Source organism: Piliocolobus tephrosceles, chromosome 4 (assembly GCF_002776525.5).
Source record: "Piliocolobus tephrosceles isolate RC106 chromosome 4, ASM277652v3, whole genome shotgun sequence".
Lineage (NCBI taxonomy): Eukaryota > Metazoa > Chordata > Mammalia > Primates > Cercopithecidae > Piliocolobus > Piliocolobus tephrosceles.
The window spans coordinates 38,211,320-38,231,832 of NC_045437.1; the positions used below are offsets into that span (position 1 = coordinate 38,211,320).

Genomic DNA, 20,513 nt, shown 5'->3' on the forward strand with positions numbered 1-20,513 from the left:
TGTCAGATCTGCACTATTGACATTATGGCCTGAATAGTTCTTTGTTGTGGGGCTGTGCTGGGCATTGTAGGATCTTCAACAGCATCCCTAGCTTCTACTCACTAGAGGCCAGTAGCACCCTCCAGGTGTGGCAATCAAAAATGCCTCCATACATTGCCAAATGTCCCCTAGGGGACAAAATTGCTCCCTTTGGGAACCACTGACCTAGAGGATAGCTCATTTTCTGTCTAACTCCTCTGTGTTGATGGGGTAACATACTTCAGTCTCATTCAACAGAAATGAAACCCAACAAAGGAAGTAAATGCAATGGTTATCATTAAGCAAAGCCACGTATCAATGAAGTGGATGCATTGCCTCTCCCTTCCCCCAACAAAACCCCAGCTGACCAAGGCATTTTCTCACAGAATGAAGACTTCCTACTTTCTCAGGCCTCCCACATGAAAGAAAAAAAACAAGACAAAGAAAATTCATTATACACATATGAGTACCAGATACAGAATCATTCCTCCTTATGAAACTTTCCCCAGAAGCTAAAACATTTCTCTGCCTTGGAGTAAACCATACTGAATAGCAAATGAGAAAAGAACTCACTGTTTCCAGAAGAGGTTTTGAAGAATTTCGTCAGGTCAACATTTGGTGGTCTGTTGGGTTTTGGTGGAGGTGGACCCAAGGTAAACAATGGAGGCAATGGCTTCTGCTTTGGGATGGTTGAATTCTTGTCTCCCTTTTCCTTTTCCTGACTTTGGACCCATGGCCCCTCCACTGTCAGCTTAGAAGGGGCCTTAGGGTACCTGGAAGGAGGAGCCCCTGAGGCCGAGTCTTCCTGATTCGTTTTGCCCTGGAAGGTGTTCTTAGCAGCGTCTATCTTCCTATCTTCCTTTTTTTCTTCACCATTTTTGGAAAGGCCTGAGCCTCCCCTGCTCGCAACAGGTTTCAAAACCACTCCAGGAAAGGGCGAACTTGAAATCTCCCCTGCATGGTCTTTATTTTCTGGGTCTTCCCTTGCTGGTTTTAAAGGGCCACTTTTGGACCTGACTCCCAGGGGAACTGGGGACCCCTTTGATGGAGACGCATTCTTCACAGGGCTTTCGTCTTCGTGGGAGTTCTCAGTACTTAGGGGTGGCTTCTGGCCAAAGGCAGGTTTGGGGAAGAGGGGCTTGGATTCAAGATCTTGTGATGCTGACATAAATTTCCCTTTAACACCAGCCAATTTGGGGAATGCTTGCTTCTGTTCATTTTCCAGGATTGGAGGAGTAGGCCCAGATTTCGGGCCTAGTGGCTTTAAGTCATGGTCTTGGTTTACACTGTGAAGAGATGGCTTGTTTCCAGGAGGCCAGGGAAACGCAGGTTTGGAATCTTCTTTGGGCAAGTTGATGGGCTTGGGGCCTACAGGTTTCGGAAATCCCACTTTTGCCTCGGGGTCTCTGGTGGTCAAGTTGGCTGGTGTTCCAAATCTTTGGCCCGCTCCAGTGGGCTTTAGAAACGGGGGCTTGGGTTCCTTGTCAGGCTTTTCCTCAGAAGAAGGTTTGACTGCCACAGGTGGCTTTGGGGACCCAAACTTAGGTACACTGCTGGGTCCTGCAGGAGGGCTGGCATTTCCTTGGTTGTTGAATAAGTTCTTTCTTGCTTGTATTCCTGAAGATGAGTTTGGCCCTGTGACTCTGAAGGGTCGGCTATTGACTGAGACATCCTCTGTCGGGTTGCCCCCTGTGTTAAATTTCGCCATGAGGGACTTTACATCTGCCTTTGCATCCTACAAACATAGGGAACAAAAACTAGCTGAGAGACAAAAGTCTTACTTGCACAGTTTAAAATACTATACCTTAAAGAGCTTCCTGGTTTGAGGCCTGCAGTGTTGCTGATTGGTTAGCAAGATATTGTAACATTTCTCTTCCTCTCTGGCAAAATAAATTGCGAGAGTTTCTTGAAAGGGGAAGGCTATGGTTGTGTATATACTTTTTCTTTTGGTTATCTCAGACTGACTTGCTTATTTTGCTTAAGAAACAAATCCTTTCTTTATTCTCACTGTTTCTCTAGATATCTTGTTGGATTTACTCTAACTTGGTATTATTTATTTTTAAAGTTTCACTTGAAAAAATATGGAAGTGACTAAAAAAGGATTTCCTCCATATTTTATAATTGAGACTCTTAAGTAGAAACTACCTTTAAAAAATGAAAGTAAGCAAGTTCTTCTGTAAATTGAAGCTGTGTGCTTTACACAGCATGGCCATGTTTAACATACATCTCTGTGGTTTGCAAGAGTTTCTTTCTTTCTTTTTTTTTTTTTTTGCTTCTTCTATCCACATTTAAGTTCTGTTTGCTAACAGGGAGATGTGGTGGGAAAACCTTGCTCATTTTTATAAGTAAGTAATAAAATGACTTCTTCTACTTATTTGTAATTATTTAGCACTAATGATTCACCTGTATCCATACTAGCAGGCGAGTGTACTCACTTTCAGAATTGTTCTGTTTAGAGGTCATGCTCTGGAGGCACAAGGGGGAAGATAAGGAAGAGGTAATAGGGACGGGCTGTCAGTCTTATTTCCAGACCTTTCTTTCCACAGTCATCCCTTTTTCTCAGCAGTCCTTTTACTGGGTCCCCCCTGCTTGTCTAGAATTAAGGTATTATATAGCAAAGATAATAGGTATTCACTTTTCTCTGTGAATGTAATCCCATTTTACCTGGGAAAATTAATGGTGTGTTTGCTCTTTGTCTTGAAAGCAAAAAGTTTAAATTTTTAGTTCTTTTAGAAATATTTGAAAATTGGAGACTTTAAAAAATTCACGGAAGTTAACCAATGTGGCCATGACAATTTCCCTTTTCATGCTTTAAAATTCACCCATAACATGTTTTCCTACTTATCCCCCACGTTTCATTGCCCCATACCCAGGCACATTTTATCTTTCAAGGTGCAAAACCAGATCCCTCTGGTTGGGAAGGCTACTCCCGCCTCCTGACTCATGCACACTTCAGGTGCTTCTACAAGCCCCTGTGTTATTTCCTGTTAGAGTGATGAGAACTACCATTTAGTGGGGGGTAAATACATGTGCTTAGTTCTATATCGTCCCGTCTTATTCTTACAGTAGTTCTAAAAGAATGACGTTATTCAACCCCATTTCACAAGAAAGGAAACTGAGGCTGGAACTGCAGGAGGATGGCGTGGCAAAAGCATGAGAACTGGGTTTAAATCCTAGCCAGAATTGTCGTGCTTTAAACACGGAATTTGTAAAATGCCCATCTGGTATACAATATGAGTTCAATATATGGAAATTATTATTAGAACTGTTAAGTAGCATACTCAAGGCCTTGAATATGCTACCTAACAGTCCTAGGAACTGTGAGCACAGGCAGGCAAACGCAGGTGTATCTGGGGCTCCGAAGTCCAGAAACTGCCTCATTTCTTTTTGTATCTAGGCATCACCTAGCCCAGGGCTTGGCTCCCTCAGGATTCTAATACATGCTTGGGGAATGAAGGCAGGCACTGAGATGAATACCGTGCATAGTGATTTTACAAGAAATGGTGCCCTCAGCAAGAGTTTCTCTCCATACCAAACCATAGGGCATGTGTGTTTGCAGGGTGGAAGGCTAGGGATTTAGGCAGGAGCAGAAAAGCTAACAAGAGCAGCAATTTCCAGCTTGAATTTTGTACCTTTAATTGATCTCCCTTATCTGAGTTGTTGGAAACTGCTTGTTTTCTACCTTTCCTCCCTTTGCCACTTTTCTACCACCCCTGACTTCCTCAAATCCTCAAATAATTCCCAAAGGCAAGAGGCAGGAAGACAGCAGAACGAGGGAGAATTTGGGTGCTGGGGGAGGGAGTAGGAGAGAATGGGTTCTTCCCTGAACCCTCAGGGAGATCAGAGTTGCAGAGGACCCCAAACGTTAGTACAAAGGGCATAATTATGGCAGTACCAAGAACACAAATTTGCCCCCTAATGAAGGAAGTCTGTCTCTGTGGAAGATGTCTTTTATTCTAGACATAATTCCATATCATATAATGTATATTCTAGATTTATAACAAGAGGCTGCATAGCTGAGTGACTAAGAGCACAGACTTAGGAACCAGGTGGCCTGGGTTTGAATCTTACTGGCTATTTAACCTTGGACAAAAGACATCAACATTCTTTGGGCTTAGTTTTCTCACCTCCCTAATGGGAATAATAATGTGCACCCATAGGACTGTTAGGAAAAGTAAACAACTTCCTATATGTAAAGCACTTTAAAGAGTACCTGGCACACTGGAGGATTTCTGATTTTTATAAATCAAGTGAAATGTTAGACATTCTCTAGTACTTTCTCTCTCTGCATCAATGAGGAAATGGAAAGCAAGAGTTTTAAGTGGTATCCTACTTATGTGGCGACTTTATGCCTTGGATTTCATGGGGGGAAAGCCCATGAAATACCCTAACCCATTATCAAACTCAATGTCCTGGTTTTGGTTTAGAAAATATGGAAGTGGTAGATTTAGATTGGAACGTAAGTCTCTCAGCTGCCAACCCAGACCCCGGAGGCAGTGCAATGTCAAAGTTAATAGCACAGACTCTAGGGTTATGACTTGAGTTCAAACCTTAACTTTACCACTTTACCAACCACGTGATCTAGCATGGAACTTATCCTCTGTGAGGCTCAGTTTTCTACATCTTTAAAATGAGAACAATAACAGTACCTATAGTTCACAGGGTTTTTCTTTTAAAATAAGGATTAAATGGGTAAAGGCATGTAAAGTTCTTAGATAAGAACTGCCTGTAATATATATGTAATAATTACCTGCTATCTCTGTTTTTCTAATTCGCTAGTCACAAAACATTATTTTCTCTAGGTGACCAAATTCTGAAGTTGCAATCATTAATGTTATGTCCCAATTTTAAATTAAAGTAGCTAGAACTAACGTACTCCTGAATAACATAATAGAGTTACGATATTTAAGTTTGGTTTACCTACACTGTGAGACTTGTCACTGGATGTTGAAAGACAGGGAAAGAAAGAGCAACAAATTCCTATGCAGGACATCTTAGAGTCCCTTAGCTACTAATATGTCTGGCAAATCAGTAGCCTGCACTCTGCAACTATCTAATCACTAATATTGGCTTCTTAGCTTTAGAGATTGTTTAATCACGATCACTGTTAATAAGTTTAGTAGATAAAGTGTTCAACACCCAGACTCATCCTTAATCATAACAATAATAGGTAGATTTTTTCTTTAATCATAATGATAGAAAGAGCAAAAATGATTTTTAAAATGGATATTCTCTCATTCTGATTTCATTGTGGATTGAATATCTATTCAATTCTCTAGTACTTTTATTTTTACTTAAAAAAGGGTAGGGGTAATAGATTCGTGTGTGATAGAGTGAAAAGTAAGCCTTCTACAACTCCTTAAGTTAGTTCCCCAGTTAGGCTGATGCCCTCATTTACCAGTACAGTATGAGTTCATACCTGTTGTTTTGGAATAATGATTAGCAGTGTTACTTTTTAATCTCAAGCTGATCTTCCTTAAATAATAAAGTACATGATGATCTTCCCTGGTTCTCTCTAGAGGCAATCACTGTCACCAGTTTCCCATGTATGCTGCTAACCGATGCATAGGCAAACATAAGCACACACACATATTCACACAAATACATCCTTCCTTCTCCCACTTTTCACACAGATGGAAACATCTACTCTGCACCTTGTCTTTTTCTGGGACTGATATTCAGTAGATATACACCAGTACAGGTGGATGTATGATCAGCAACCATTTCTGATTGTTTGTACCTATGCTAATTCCAGTTGTTAAATATTTTCAGTATTAACCCTACTTTTTTCCCTTGCCAGTTGGACCATATCGGTGCATGTTATTTGCAGAATCTTTTTAACTTAATGATATCAAGATTGGGCTTCTACTTATTCATCAGAGGAGATATTTCACAATCTGGAAGACATCAGAGTTTATGATGTTTTAGTAAAACAAAAATTTCGTTTGCAATTTCTTTTCCAAAGCCATTTGAAGCAATTTGTTATTATTTCTACCTGCTATGTATCCATATAATGCTTAGCCCAGATTACTCACAAACATAGCTCACAAACACAGATTTAATAGTAGAAAATTCCTTTAGCCCTCATATATTTTGCCCTTCCTCACTATCTTCAATGCTATAAACTTTTACATTTGCCACAGACCTTGGGAAAATGTCTGTTAACAAAAATGCTTTTGTTACATCCTCCAGATTTCCAGTTAAAAACCCCAGTTTTCAGAAAATCTGTTTCAGTTTTAGCAATCTACATAAAAGTAATGAACCTAGTAAACAGTTAAAGGCTGAGATGGCACGAAGGACAGACATCCCATCTTTTCTGTTCCTAGAAAGAAAATTGTCCCTTTTGTAGTTAGTTCACCTACATAGTTACATGTGGAAAACTAAAAATATTTTATCTCTCTTATTGGGAACAGGATTTTGTTTTGTTTTAGTTTTATTGTTATATTACTCATGGTTTTAAATATTTCTTGGATATTGTACTAATCTAGTGGTTCTTAACCTGTGCTAGTGGGAATCCCCCCCCTACCCCCGCTGGGGGATGTTTTTCAATGTCTGGAAGCATTTTTGACTGAAATGACCAGCCAGGGAAGGGGTTGGGTAGAGGCCAGGGATGCTGCACATCTGTCCTATAGGAGAGCCTCCCACAAGAAAGAATTATCAGTTCAAAATGCAGATAGTGCCAAGGTTGAGAAACCCTGAGCTAATTCTATTGCTCTTGAACTACTGAAATTAACTTACCAGGAAGTCAGATTTTAATTTTTTTTTTTTTTTTTTTTTACCATAGACTACACTCTAACACCTACAAATAACTGTATAGAAACTAAATGAGCCACTACTAGCAGTGGTTTTTAAAGTTGCCTACTTTTGAAAGTCTCATCTTTAGAATGTTCTTTAAAATACAAAAGAAATAAAACTTCCATAAATCATGGATAACTAATGAATTTAAAATGACTTAGAAGTCAGATGTTACCTCCTTAAGATATGTTTATGTCACTTTTGCAATTAAAGCAAGAGGAGAATTAATCTCTGCTGTGGCTGCTGTTACTCTTCCCTGTATAAAGCCCATAAAAAAGGAATAAAATGACTTCATTTGATTGTATGTAATGCTTCTAATCATGAGGGAGGCAGTAAATGAATAAAATAGTTTACCCAAATTGGTTTTTCAAAAAATCTTTGATAAATTTTTACCATATGTGGAGTTTCTTTATTGTTATATTGAGATAAAGTCGTTTGTTACCCATGACTTATTCGGTTTCAACTGCTGGTTCTTCTTATGGAACAAAATTTGTTTCTGCCACTGCCATCCTTACCCATAATAGGACCCCAGTACAGTGATATCAGAGAGCAACAAGAGGCTGTGAGGTGACTCATGGGTACAGGAGGAAAGGTTCCAGGAAACCAGCCCTCGTCCTGCCTAAGGCTTTGGAGATTGTAGCCATGGCAGATGAAGATGGTGCTCTGGTTGGAGACCCAGCTTCTGTGGGGCTGATGACTTTTGTTACTCAATCTTAGGACCTGCTCTGCCAAGGTCTGACCAGGAGGTATAACAAAAAGATTAAAGAGACAGAATGTTCTCCCCTAAGCTGGAGAAACTTACCATCCTTGAGGCAGGAAGCACACTGGCAAAAATTTGTAATAGATTCAAGCAGTTCAAATTTTTATAGAGCAATAGGATTCTGCATTACTGGTTTGCATTGCCTAGATTAAAGAAAATAATACATATGTCCCCCATGACCAAGCCCTCCATCCCTTCTCATCACACACAACACACACACAATGCACACGCGCACATACACACAGTCTTTTCTCTTTAAAGAGACTTGGTCTGTTGTACCCAGGAAACCTGGAAAAGGGAATGGTTTCAATCTGAAAATAAACTTTCATAAAACTCTTTACTACTAGAAATTACATCAAAAAAACTACCCCAACTTAAGAGTTAACGGTTGCTGGCTGAAAATACAGTACTCCCGACAAGACCCTTCACAGGCATGGTGGATAACAAGTTCCACTACAGAGCATAGAACCGCAGGGATCTTTTCTATCCCCATTAACACTGTTTAAATACGTTTTTTCTTTTTTTGAGATGGAGCCTTCTTCTATCACCCAGGCTGGAGTGCAGTAGCACGATCTTGGCTCACTGCAACCTCTACCTCCTGGGTTCAAGCGATTCTCGGGCCTCAGCCTCCGAGCAGCTGGGACTAGAGGCAGGTACCACCACGCCCACTAATTTTTGTATTTTTAGTAGAGACGGGGTATCACCATGTTGACCAGGCTGGTTTTGAACTCCTGACCTCGGGTGATCCACCTGCCTCAGCCTCCCAAAGTGCTGGGATTAGAGGCACAAGCTACCGCACCGGGCCTATTCAGATTCTTAATGAATTATAAGTTACATGTGTGCTGTTTCCCCAAGGAGATGTCAAAGTAGGAACCTTGTTTTATTTTTCCTCCTCAACAGCAGTTCCCTCCCTGGCAAACAAACAAACACATCCCTGATCCTGGCACATCTCTTTTCATAATATGCATTGAAACATACTGGCTGATGGACTGAGTTTACTTAAATTTCACCTTGCTTGGTCATACAGATGGGAGTGGAGAAGATGATTTTCTTAGCTCCTTTGTTGACCCGTAGTTGTGATTTAAGCACTTGCTAATAGAATATCTATTTCATTGCAAATGAGCTGTGGTGGATTCCAGTGGGCTGAGCCTCTGAGGCAGAGAGCACCAGGCCCCTCTTCAACAGGATGTGGGAACTTGACTCTCGCCGCAAATTAAGTTCTTGGGGCAGCAGCCCTCTGCTGCAGGCTCTGGGCGAGGGCATGGGTAGGAGGAGCTGGTGACGGAAGCACTGATTGTGACAACCCCTGTATGTTTTTCTGTAACTTGTGAAGGTGGAGATGGAACTGCCACAACCCCAGCAGTCAGCGATGCCCTGTCTGCTATGGCCTTGCATTGGTGTTGTGTGGAAAGAAACACCTGACTTAAATGGGGACTTTCTGGGTGGTGTGTGTGCCCCGCCAGGTCCCCTCAGACCTTGGCAGAAAACCTCCGCAGATGTCTCTGTGCATCATCTCCTGGTCTGGTGTTATTCTGAGCACTGACGATCTGGACCCTTCTCCTGTTTCTACTGTGTTCTCTCTTCCAGAGTGAATTAGAGCAGAAGAAGCAAGGTAGCCTAGCAGGTAGTCAAGTTTTGATGGTGATGGTCAACCTCCCAAATGCTGGTGCCTTGTATACTCTGTAAGACATGTACATCAGTTGGATTTTTGTGTACCCCCGTTTTTAGAATCAGGAGTTTGACAATCATCATCAATCTACAAATTTGAACCTTCAACATTCTCTTCCGGGTTATCCTACAAAATAGCTCCTGTACAAATAATTTTGACTTTGTCATGGCCTCTGAGGGCTTAAACATAAATGGATAAGGAAGTTAAATATGACTTTCTAGTCAGGCATGATAGTGCGTGTCTGTGGTCCTAGCTCTTCAGGAGGCTGAGTGGGAAGACCGCTTGAGCCCAGGGGTTTGAGTTCAGCCTGAGCAACATGGCGAGACCCTGTCTCTAATACAAATAATACATATGAATATATTTGACTTTCTAGGTGTTTCTGAGGTTTGTATTGCTATATGTTTTTGAGTTCTTGATGTGGATAGAATTAGAATGGCAATAGGATGTAGAGAATACAGAGTTCAGATGTAGATAGTATAGAACAACAAATGGTCCTAAAACCACTCATTTTTCTTATTCTATTTTATAATTTTTATAGCAAATTTAACTTACATTTGTATAGGATAATTCACTCAGCCTGCATGAGCTGAAAATACCAAATTAGAAAATAGTTTTTCAGGAATTTACATTTGGCTAACGAACTTATAGATAATTGAAAAATGTTTTCATAGATATCTTATTAGTGGCTTATTTGATTCTTAGGCTAACAGTTAATGTACACTTCATAATACAATGTAAGTTCTTTCATTTTTTTCTGTTCCTCCAACCTCAAAGAGAGACCTAAATTTCAACTACTATTTCTTATGGTTGTTCTATTTTCATGTATACCCCAATAAAAACTTTGTTTTGCTAAGGACATTTGAAGTCTGAAATAAAAATCCTTGATGTTTGGGAAAGATACTTTTGACAAGGGAAAAACAGAGATGTTATGCTTCCTTTTTTCTTCAGCCTTCGTGTCACTCCCAACAAATGCGAAAACACAGACACACACAGACACACGCTCCTGGGCGGTCAATTTCTTTTCTACACTCAACATGATGTTAGAAACTGAAAGCTTATTGTCTACATGGAGTGAAGTGGGGGGTGGAGGAATGAGGCTATCTGTGTGGGGTTTTCTAGAGACTTCCTTCCCAGAATGTGAAAAGATCTGTGTGAAAACTGCTAAGAAGAGGCAGAACTCAACGAGTTAACCAAGACAGGTGGCAGCAGCTGGGCACAGTGGGTGGCTCAAGCCTGTAATCCCAGCATTCGGGGAGGCTCAGGCAGGAGGATTGCTTGAGGCCAGGAGTTTGAGGCTAGCCTGGGCAACAAAACAAGACCTCATTTCTCAAAAAGAATATGCAATATTAGCCAGACACAGTGGTGAGTACCTGTAGTCCTAGCTACTCTGGAAGCTGGGGTGGGAGGACTGCTTGAGCCCAGGAAGTCAGTGCTGCAGGGAGCCATGAATGCACCACTGTACTCTAGCCTGGGTGACAGAGTATGACTTTGTCTCAAAAAAAATAAAATAAAATAAAAAGGCAGGTGGCAGCTTTCAGTCAATGAGAGATCCAGAGTTTGATTTGAGGAAAGTAAAAGCTATACATTAGAAATGGAAAGGCACGGAAGATTCCAAAAAGAGAAATAGATACTATTTTGAAACCTCACTCTATGGAATATGACAATGCGGGGTATCCTTCCTCCCCCAACCCTCCCCCTTGTTCCCATTCCATTTTGTTTCCTTTTGAGCTTTGAAGAAAATGCATTCAGTATTTAGTAATCAGGATGAAATAATATAAGCACCTCACACCTCTTAGCTCACTTTTTCTGATAACTGCGCAGTAACAAGACTCTGCCATGAGATGAGCATCTTTTCTCACCTTTGTTATCATGGTGCTCTTCAATTTGGGTGGCACTTTTTCTCATTAAAATTGTGATGTTTTCAATTTCAAGTTTTCCATGGTGTTCATCCTGCTCTTAGGATGCAGCCACTCTCTTTTCCCAGGCACGCGTCTCTTTCCAAAGCATTTCATGGCTTCAGCTGCCCTGGGCTCTCACTTGTCCATTCATTCATGGATTCATTCATTTTCTACTGCGTGTCCTAGAGACTCCTTGCTTAAGTGCTAAATCTATTGTGTGACACCTTGCCACAATCTAGATTAACATCTATGCTTTACTAAAAACACTTTTCTTGGTGAACAAATCACCTTTACATATACTCATATACATATACTCATATAATTATCAAAAAATTCTTGAGTTTAGTAGTTTATACCCATTCCTAATTTCATTATTAAACTAATAATCACATTTTAAAAGAAAATTTCACATATAATACCCCATTGAACCTCCCAAAGCCCGGTTAGTTCTTAGTGTTATTAATATACAACCATAAACTGAATCACTTAAGCTTTAGCAGGTGGTAGGATGAGAACCAAACCCAGGTTCTGATTCCAAATTCTGTGCTCACCCTATATGCCATAGGAACCATGACCTTCATTGTCTTTCTCATGTAGTTACTAGTTTAAGTTCTCAGCTCACACACAAAACTTTTTGGCAGTTTCTTATTCTAATCCAAAATGTTTTCCACCTAACTCTAGCAATTGACCTCCTGCCCAAGAATCCCTCGTCATTGTAAGGGATGTGATAACATTTGTCCTACTTATGGCTGTGATCCTGGCAGATCTGAGATGAGCAAGGAAACAGAGCAAGACACGGAGTTTATAGGGCTCAAGGCCAAAACATCCTGATTGACTTTACAACATCGTGGCCAATATGAAAAGGGGAAACAACTAAAAGACAACAAACAATTCCGTTTGTTTTAAAAACGTTTCGTTTGTGTGTGTGTGTGTTGGTGTGGGGGTGAGGTGTTTAGATAGATGACTATATTAGGGCTTTTTCAGCCCAACCCTGGCTCCAAACAGCTGCCCCTTAGAGTTGGTTACATGAACCATCTAACTGGTAGTTTAGGGGCTCAGGACACCATTCTGGTTCATTCATTGTCTGCCTGAGATGGTGCTTATTGTTCATTTGGCTGCAGCCTCAAACTTATTACTGGGGGTGGTTGAAGAAGGGTATAAACAGATACTACAAGAGAAAGAAGTTATAATTTGGGAAGTCCCATGGCAAAAATCAGATTGATAACAATGCATTTATATATAATAACTTCTGTCTGAATGAAAAAGTGAAAAAAGTGTTAACATCTTTGGTCAGTTCAAAGAACAACAAAAAAAACGAAACACACCAAAACTCTTTCCTGTGTTATGCTTTTCTAAATACTAAATGGTTTTCAAAAGAAAGTACCACAGAGAGAGCCATCTATTATTTCTAGATACATTTTTCTTTTAGTTAAAAATTTAAACCAAATTAAGATACTACTTCACATCCATTTGAATGGCTATAATTTAAAAAAAAAGCAGAAAATAACAAGTGTTGGACAGGATTTGGGGAAATTGAACACTTGTGCACTGCTGGTGGGAACGTAAAATGGTACAGCTGCTGTAGAAAACAGTATGGTGGTTCTTCAAAAAATTAAGCATAAATTACCATATGATCCAACAATTCCACTTCTGGTGTATACCCAAAAGAACTGAAAGCAGGGACTTGAGCAGATATGGGTAGATCCCATGTTTATAGTAGCATAATTTACAATGCCAAAAGGTGGAAGCAAAACCAAGTGTCTGTTGACAGATAGAGGGATAAACAAAATGAGGTTTATAATACAATGGAATGTTATTCAGTTTGAAAGAGGAAGGAAATTCTGACATAAGCTGTAGGAGAAACCTTGAAGACATTACGCTAAGTGAAATAAGCCAGTCATGAAACAACAAGTATTGGCCGGGTGCCGTGGCTCATGCCTATAAGCCCAGCACTTTGGGAGGCCAAAGCGGGTGGATCACTTGAGGCCAAGAGTTTGAGACCAGCCTGGCCAACATGGTGAAACCCTGTCTCTACTAAAAACACAAAAATTAGCCAGGCATGGTGGTGCAAACCTGTAATCCCAGGTTACTTGGGAAGCTGAGGCAGGATAATCACCTGAACCCAGGAGGTGGAGGTTGCAGTAAGCCAAGATCGCACCACTGCACTCCAGCCTGGGCAACAGAGCAAGACTCTGTGTCAAAAAAAAAAAAAAAAAAATTATTGTGTGATTTCACTTATGTGAGGTACCTAGAGTAGTCAAATTCATAAAGGCAGAAAGTAGAATGGTAGTTGCTAGGGGCTGAGGGAGGAGGGAACAGTTAATTAATATTTAATGGATATAGAGTTACAGTTGGGAAAGATAAAAAAGTTCCTGAAATAGATAGTGGCAATGTTTGCACAGCAATGTGAATGTATGTAATGCCACATTTTACCTTTAAAAATAGTTAAAATGGCACATTTTATACTATATATATTTTACCATAATTAAAAATTCAGTAAGAATGTTAAAAAAAAAACAGTGTTTGAAGAATTATAAATTTAAATTAAATGTAACAGTAGATCAGTATCAAACATCTAATATGAATACAACAATAAAAAATCCACTTGAGAAATATAAGCACAACTCTGACTAGTTTTTGTTTTTGTTTTTTTGTTTTTGTTTTGTTTTGTTTTGTTTTGTTTTTGACTGATAGGGTAAATAAAAGTATTTTGAGTGGTTTGCTTTGCGCTGATGTTGGGGAAATGATGAGAAGCGCATTGTGTGGTAGGATCACCCTGGGGGAAGTTTTTTTTAAAGCAGCACTTGCTGTGTGGCCCACCCCACCCTGCTGTGCTCCTCTCAGGGATCTTTAGGGGGACTCACCAACCCAGTCAGCCAGGGGTGCCGGGGGGAGGGTGTGGCATTCTGTGGTGTATTCAGAAGCAAACATTATTAAAGATGAGTGGGATCCTGAATCTGTCTTACTCTTATCCTCACATCTTTCTTGATCAGTTACTACCAAAGGAGTGGCAGAAATTCAGTGGCAAGGATGCGGGCACCTTTTGGAGTGGGTACCCTGATTTAGCACAAGTGAATGGGATTGGAGTGCAGGTGCTCGTTGCTTGTCTATATATTATGCCCATGTATATGCCAAAAAGATATGCCCATGTATCAGACCCTATGAATGTGACCTTATTTGGGAAAAAGGTCTTTGCAGGTGTAATTAAGGATCAAAGGATCATTCAACGGAAACATTCTGGGTTATGTAGGTAGCCCTACATCCAATGACAAGTGTCCTTATACGATACAGAAGAAGAGAAGACAGCAGAAGAGGAGAAGGCCATTTTATAAGAGAGGTAGAGGTTTTAGTGATGCAGCCACAAGCCCCGGAATCCCTGGAACCACCCGAAGCTGGAAGAGGCCAGAAACGAATCCTCCCTTAGAGCCCTCAGAGGGAGCACGGTTCTGCCGACAGCTGGAGTTTGGACTTCTGGCCTCCAAATCTGAGAGAGGATAGATTTCTGTTGTTGTAAGCTGCCTAGTTTGTGGTACTTTGTTACAGCAACCACAGGAAAATGATACACACGCTTACAAAACTCCCAAATTACATTTTTTCACGTGTGTATATAATATGATTTTTAATATTGTGTATATTTATATTAGCATATATTAGAAATCTCTAATATAAAAATAGTGCTATGCATATTGTTAAAATTCTATCTGCATCTCCCTCCTTTGTTCACTCTTTTGTTTACTTGTTTGTTTTTAAATTTTATTTTAAGTTCTTTCTGGGATACATGTGCAGGATGTACAGGTTTGTTACACAGGTAAATGCGTGCCATAGTGGCTTGCTGCACCCCTCAACCCATCACCTAGGTATTAGACCCCATATGCACTAGCTATTTATCGTGATGCTCTCCCTCCGCCTGCCCCGCAACATGCCCCAGTGTGTATTGTTCCCCTCCCTGTGTTTGTGCTGGATTTCTACAAATGTCCAATAGTCTATGTGGATGAAGTTTAGGAGGAAGGGAAAAAAGATTGTTTCATGATCATTTTTTGCTGCACCACCATTGGTTGCCATATTAGAGGTGACATCCCAGCTGGGATTATTCCTGACTTGGAAAGACTGAGTTGGGAATTAGTCACAGGCAGCAGGTGAGTTTGGTGGCATTTCACCTGCACTTAGAAGCAAAGTCATCCACTGCTCTGACCAACTCTCATGGCACAGGCCTCAGCAATATGATTAACAAGGTTATGTATTGAATTTATATAGCTAAATGATTTTCCTGGTTTCTTATCTGTTTAGAGAGGCTGATTAGCAGAGGTAGAAAAACAAGACAACCACTGAACTTTCCAAATTTATCAGAGAAACCCCAGATCAGCTTCTGATGGGGGAATATTCCTTGACTTCCAGAGCTTCCCACTGGATTTTCATCCAGCCCAAAGACATTCTAGGTTTATTCCTAGTGACCAATAGAGAGCATTCCAACAATCACTTCTTATCAGTCAGCAACTATATAATAAATACCTGGGACATGCTTGGCCCTGGGCTTTGGTAAAAAGAAAGGAGACAAATGGGCCTTAAAGGTAGAACACTTTCAATTAGAAGCCTGTACAAGGTTTAGAAGCACAATGTTTAAGAAAGAAAAAAATCCTTAACCATCAGCGAACCAAGTCCTTCATTTTACAAAAAAGAAGTTGAGTAAGGTATCTGTCCAAGGTCACACAGCTGGGCTAAAATCTGGGTCTCTCCCTTGCTCATCTTCTGAGCTTTCCACTGCGCTGTGCTGTCTGACCTGTGGGGTACCAGCTTCTACAGCAACTTGCTTTTAAAAAACAGTCACAAGAAGAGAGGGCAACCCGGATTGCCTTCTTGGCCAGGTGCTGTGCTAAGAGCTTTTCAGGGATCACCTCATAACAGGTCTATGGAGACGTTACTGTTATCCCTATTTGACAAATAAAGAAACTGAGTCATGGAACGATTTAGGAACTCGCCCAAGGCCCACAGCTGGTGCGTGGCGGAGACCCCCTTCAAGCTCAGGATCTTGATTCTGGAGTCACAGTCTTAACCGCAACCTCTGGAACCACAGCCCAAACCAACCAGCGGGCCATGGTTCATTCTCTTTGCTTTCTTGTTTTCAGAAATGTTGCTTTAGAGGCAGCCTCTAGTAACACCTCAGACAAGTGAAATATCATTTCTACTTCACTGACCTCTCTCTCTTGTGAACATATTGTATAAATGGTGGAAAATGCGGTTTCAAAAGCACATTGAGGCTGGTAAAAGCTTCAAAGCCACCGCCTGCACTTACTCTTTGAACCACTAGATGTCAGTGTGATTGCTCTATGAAGCAGCCGTAACTTGCAAGGTGTCGCATTGCCGGGGAAATCAGCTGCGGCGAGCTTCCAACCCTCTGGACTACGGCAGAAGCTGGGGGGAATTTGAAGCCCAATGGTAGTAAACAAATGATGGACATGACAATCAGGCAGTGTGGATTTCAACCTTTACAATAATTTCTCAGGGGAAACGGAATCCATGTTAGCCTTTCCTTTTTGAAACAGATGGTCAGCTTTTCCATGGGGTGACTTAAGTGCACCGTAACTCCTTTTGATATTCAGGATCACCTTTAATGGCACATCATAAAATAAGTGGTTTTATTGGAAAGAGCAACCTTATCCTCCTCCCCCTCACCTATCACTTACGATTAATTTCTTAAGGCATTAAGAAATTATGCCTCACCTTGCATGGGGACGTTTTGCTCTACTTAAAACCTCCGCTGGCATTCCCATAGCATGGGCAGAAAAACACAGCCGCAGCTTCACCCTTCCTGTGATAAACCCGTCTGCTTTCCACACAGAATTATTTGTATTTAATGCAAAAATAATTAAAATGGTGAATATTAATAATCTATTATTTTACATTAGTATTCAAAAAGTGTATATAGTTTTTTCCCTCAACAACTCCATAAGTTCTATTATCATCCCCATATTTAGATGAGAAAACTGAGACATAGAGAGGTTAAGTGGCTCTCCCAAAGTCACACAGCTAATAGAAAGCAGAGTCAGAGGCCCATTTTCTATTAATTACTTCACTGCAAATCAAGTTAAATAGAGGGGGGAAAGGCCTTGTGAATTTTTCAGAAGAATCAGCAATGTATACAAGAGAGGCAAAGGCTCCGATGAAAATTTGGAGTTGCTGGTTGCTTTGAAAGGCCTCCTTGGCTGATTTGCAGCTGTTTGTCATCATTTATCCAGTTTGCCAGGATTCCTTCTGAGAAGGCATAATTGATGGCAGTATAGTCCCTTTCTTTAGTCTATGTAGAAATCTCACATGAATCCCCACCTCCTGCCAGGTTTGGAGGAAATTGAAAGTTACTCTTTCTTATCAAAAGGATGGACACATGTTTGTTAGAAAACAGGATGAAATAAATCATCTGTGCCCAGCTCTGTTGGCAATAAAACCTTGTTTCTGGTTTCACTGCAAGACATTACTCAACACTAGTGGCACCAGAGGTTCCAACAAGAACACATGAGAGGCCTTATCCAGTTACGAAACAGCAAGTGACAGACGCATTCCTGGCCACATTTTTATCTGCTTATCATCCTTTTGGCTACAATGAGGCTGAGTTCTCATGTTCATCTCTTTTGCTATTTTCCAACAGAACATGCATTTCCTTCAGTTATTCAGCTAGTACAGTCTGTGTGCCAGAATTTGGAAGTGGTGCTTTTTTCCTGCTATAAAGAATTACACATTTATTTGAAAGAAGAAACCTAGGCATATCTGTTACCTGACTTCTGCAGAATAAGGCGGAAGGATGGCCTCCTTTAGTGGATCTTCCTGGGCCAGGGTCTGGGACCCACTCACTTTTTGCTGTTGCATCTGCTCTGCATGTGGAACTCAAGAACTGCGGAGTCTTCTGATGCTTGGCAGGGTTTTGTTCAGGGCAGTGGTTGAGTGAGCCACACCTCCCTCCCCCGACCAGGCAAACTTAGACAAGAAAAGTTCTATTATGCCCTCAGGATATTGAGTAAGAAGGAGGAGAAAGGGGAACTTAAAAGTGCCTGTTCAGCCTGGATACTTCTGCTGACATTCCCACCAAGCATGTGATATTTAAAAGGGTAAAACCAAAACAAGATTCGCCTGCCTTCCACCATATTTATTCAAGAGGAACAAGCTGTAAGTTCTTTGGATCTATAATCTTCCCACACACCCAGAGGTGTCACCTGCAGTGGGGGCCATAGGGGGATGCTTACAATTAGAAAGGTCCACTGGAGCATGTGGAATATTTGGAACATAACTGCACCTGAGGTCAGGAGGTAAAGTGGGGTGCTTGACCATATCAACTGAAGGGTGGTCAGTCGTGTGCTGGAAAGCCCACTAGACTCACTCTGTCGAGTCTCTGTTAGACTATTCTTCAGGCTAGAAGAAATGAAGTATTTATATGATAATCCACGTGAAAAGACTATCATCGGGGCTGAGTGCAGTGGGTCATGCCTTAATCCCAGTACTGTGGAAGGCTGAGGCAGGAGGATTGCTTGAGACCAGGAGTTCAAGACCAGTCTGGACAACATGGTGAGACCATGTCTCTACAAAACTATAAAAACATTAGCCAAGTGTGATGGTGCATGCCTGTAGCCCCAGACACTTTGGGAGGCTGAGGTGGGAAGATTGCTTGAGCACAGGAGTTCAAAGCTTCAGTGAGCTATGATTGTACCACCATTGCACTCCAGCCTGGGTAACAGAGCAAGATCCTGTCTGAAGGGGAAAAAAGAAGAAGAAAGAAAGACAGAAAATAAAAAGAGAAAAAAGAAAGAAAGAAAAAGAAAGAAAGAAAGAGAAAAGAAAAAAGAAAAGAGAAAAAAGAAAAGAAAAAGAGAAAAGAAAAGAAAAAAAAATCCCCCAAACAGAGGCTACTATTGGGACTAAATGAGATTTTAACAAATTGTGGTTGTGAAATTAACCTCCCCCACCTTCCTTCTACTCATTCATTCATAAACATCAAAGACTTACTGTGTGGGTCAAGCACTGCCCCAAACTAGAAAGATGGAGAAGACGAGGATTTTCCTCTCAATGGCTTATAATCTTACAGACGTTATGCCAGAGATGGTCACTTTCCTCCCAGTATGATTTTCCCTTCTTATAGAGTAGTGGGGTCAGCAAACTATGGCCCACGTGCCAAATCTGGCCTGTAGAATGTTTTGTTCAGACCTCAGGCTAAGAATTTACATTTTTTTAAGAATTGTAAGAAGAGGGAGAAGAAGCAAAAGAAGACAGTGATGACAATGATGATGACATGGCTGAGATAGTATATGGCCTGAAATATTTACTATCTAGTCCTTTTTTTTAATATTTTCCTCTAAATGATAGAAAACGTTTGCCAAAAGTTTAGGATGCTTATTCTATCCTAAGAAATCTTTGGCTTTTCACCTGGCCCACGGCTACACAGGACAAGGCATTTTCTAGTCCCTCTTGCCATTAGATTTGGCCACATGGTTAAGTTTTAGTCAATGAGATCTATGCAGAAGGGATCTATGTAGCTTCTTGGTGGTGCCCTAAAAGAGGGCCCCATCAAGCTTTCTCCTCCCAGCTGGCTGGGATGCTGTGGGGGCCTGAGCTCTTCTGATCCAGTGATGACTAAGGTAATACTCTAGGCATGATGGAGCCAGAAGATAGAAGGACCTGGCCCCCAACACTGGAGACAACCCCATCATCACTGGATTTTGCTAGATGGTTATAAAGAAGGGAACAGGAGGAAAGACATTTAACTTTTAAAAATCAGTGTTATGTTGTGTCTCTTTTGCTGCAACCAAACATGTATTATAACCACTATAGAGATAGACACTGTATAACTAACCATGACACACTGTGATGAGTGTTAAGCTCAAAGTACGAATAAAGGCCTCTGGAAATACCCAGGAATATGTAATTCCTTCTGCATGGGGGCAGAAGAGTTGAGGAAGACTTTACCTAATATGAGACAGTTGATCTTGGGCCATGAAGGAAGCCTAATTGGAATTTGGGATTATTTGTTTTTCTTCTCCTCTCTGCCAACCTCTAGGTGGCTCATGCCTGTAATCCCAGCACTTTGGGAGGCCCAGGAGGGTGGGTCACCTGAGGTCAGGAGTTTGAGAGCAGCCTGGCCAGCATGGTGAAACCCTGTCTCTACTAAAAAATCCAAATATTAGCTGGGCGTGGTGGTGCTGCATGCTTGTAATTCCAGCTACTCAGGAGGCTGAGGCAGGAGAATTGCTGGAACCCAGGAGGCAGAGGTTGCAGTGAGCTAAGATTGCAGCATTACACTTCAGCCCAGGCCAACAACAGCAAGACTGTCTCAAAAAAAAATAAATAAATAAAATAAAATAAAATAAAATAAAATAAAATAAAATAAAATAAA

The 20,513-nt window shown here is 41.0% G+C and overlaps 1 protein-coding gene across 4 annotated transcripts in view; it reads right to left on the reverse strand.

Moving 5' to 3' along the window:
- Nucleotides 1–20,513, reverse strand: part of FYB1 (FYN binding protein 1) — a 170,300-nt gene that overhangs the window by 96,489 nt on the left and 53,298 nt on the right. For 2 of the 4 annotated variants that reach the window (XM_023216469.2, XM_023216471.2), the window contains exon 2: nt 592–1,753. In XM_023216469.2, coding sequence (XP_023072237.2) covers nt 592–1,753 — 1,162 coding nt within the window. Of the gene's footprint in view, nt 1–591; nt 1,754–17,906; nt 18,080–20,513 lie in introns of those variants that run through there. The other 2 variants (XM_023216473.3, XM_023216472.2) reach the window with 2 other exon arrangements.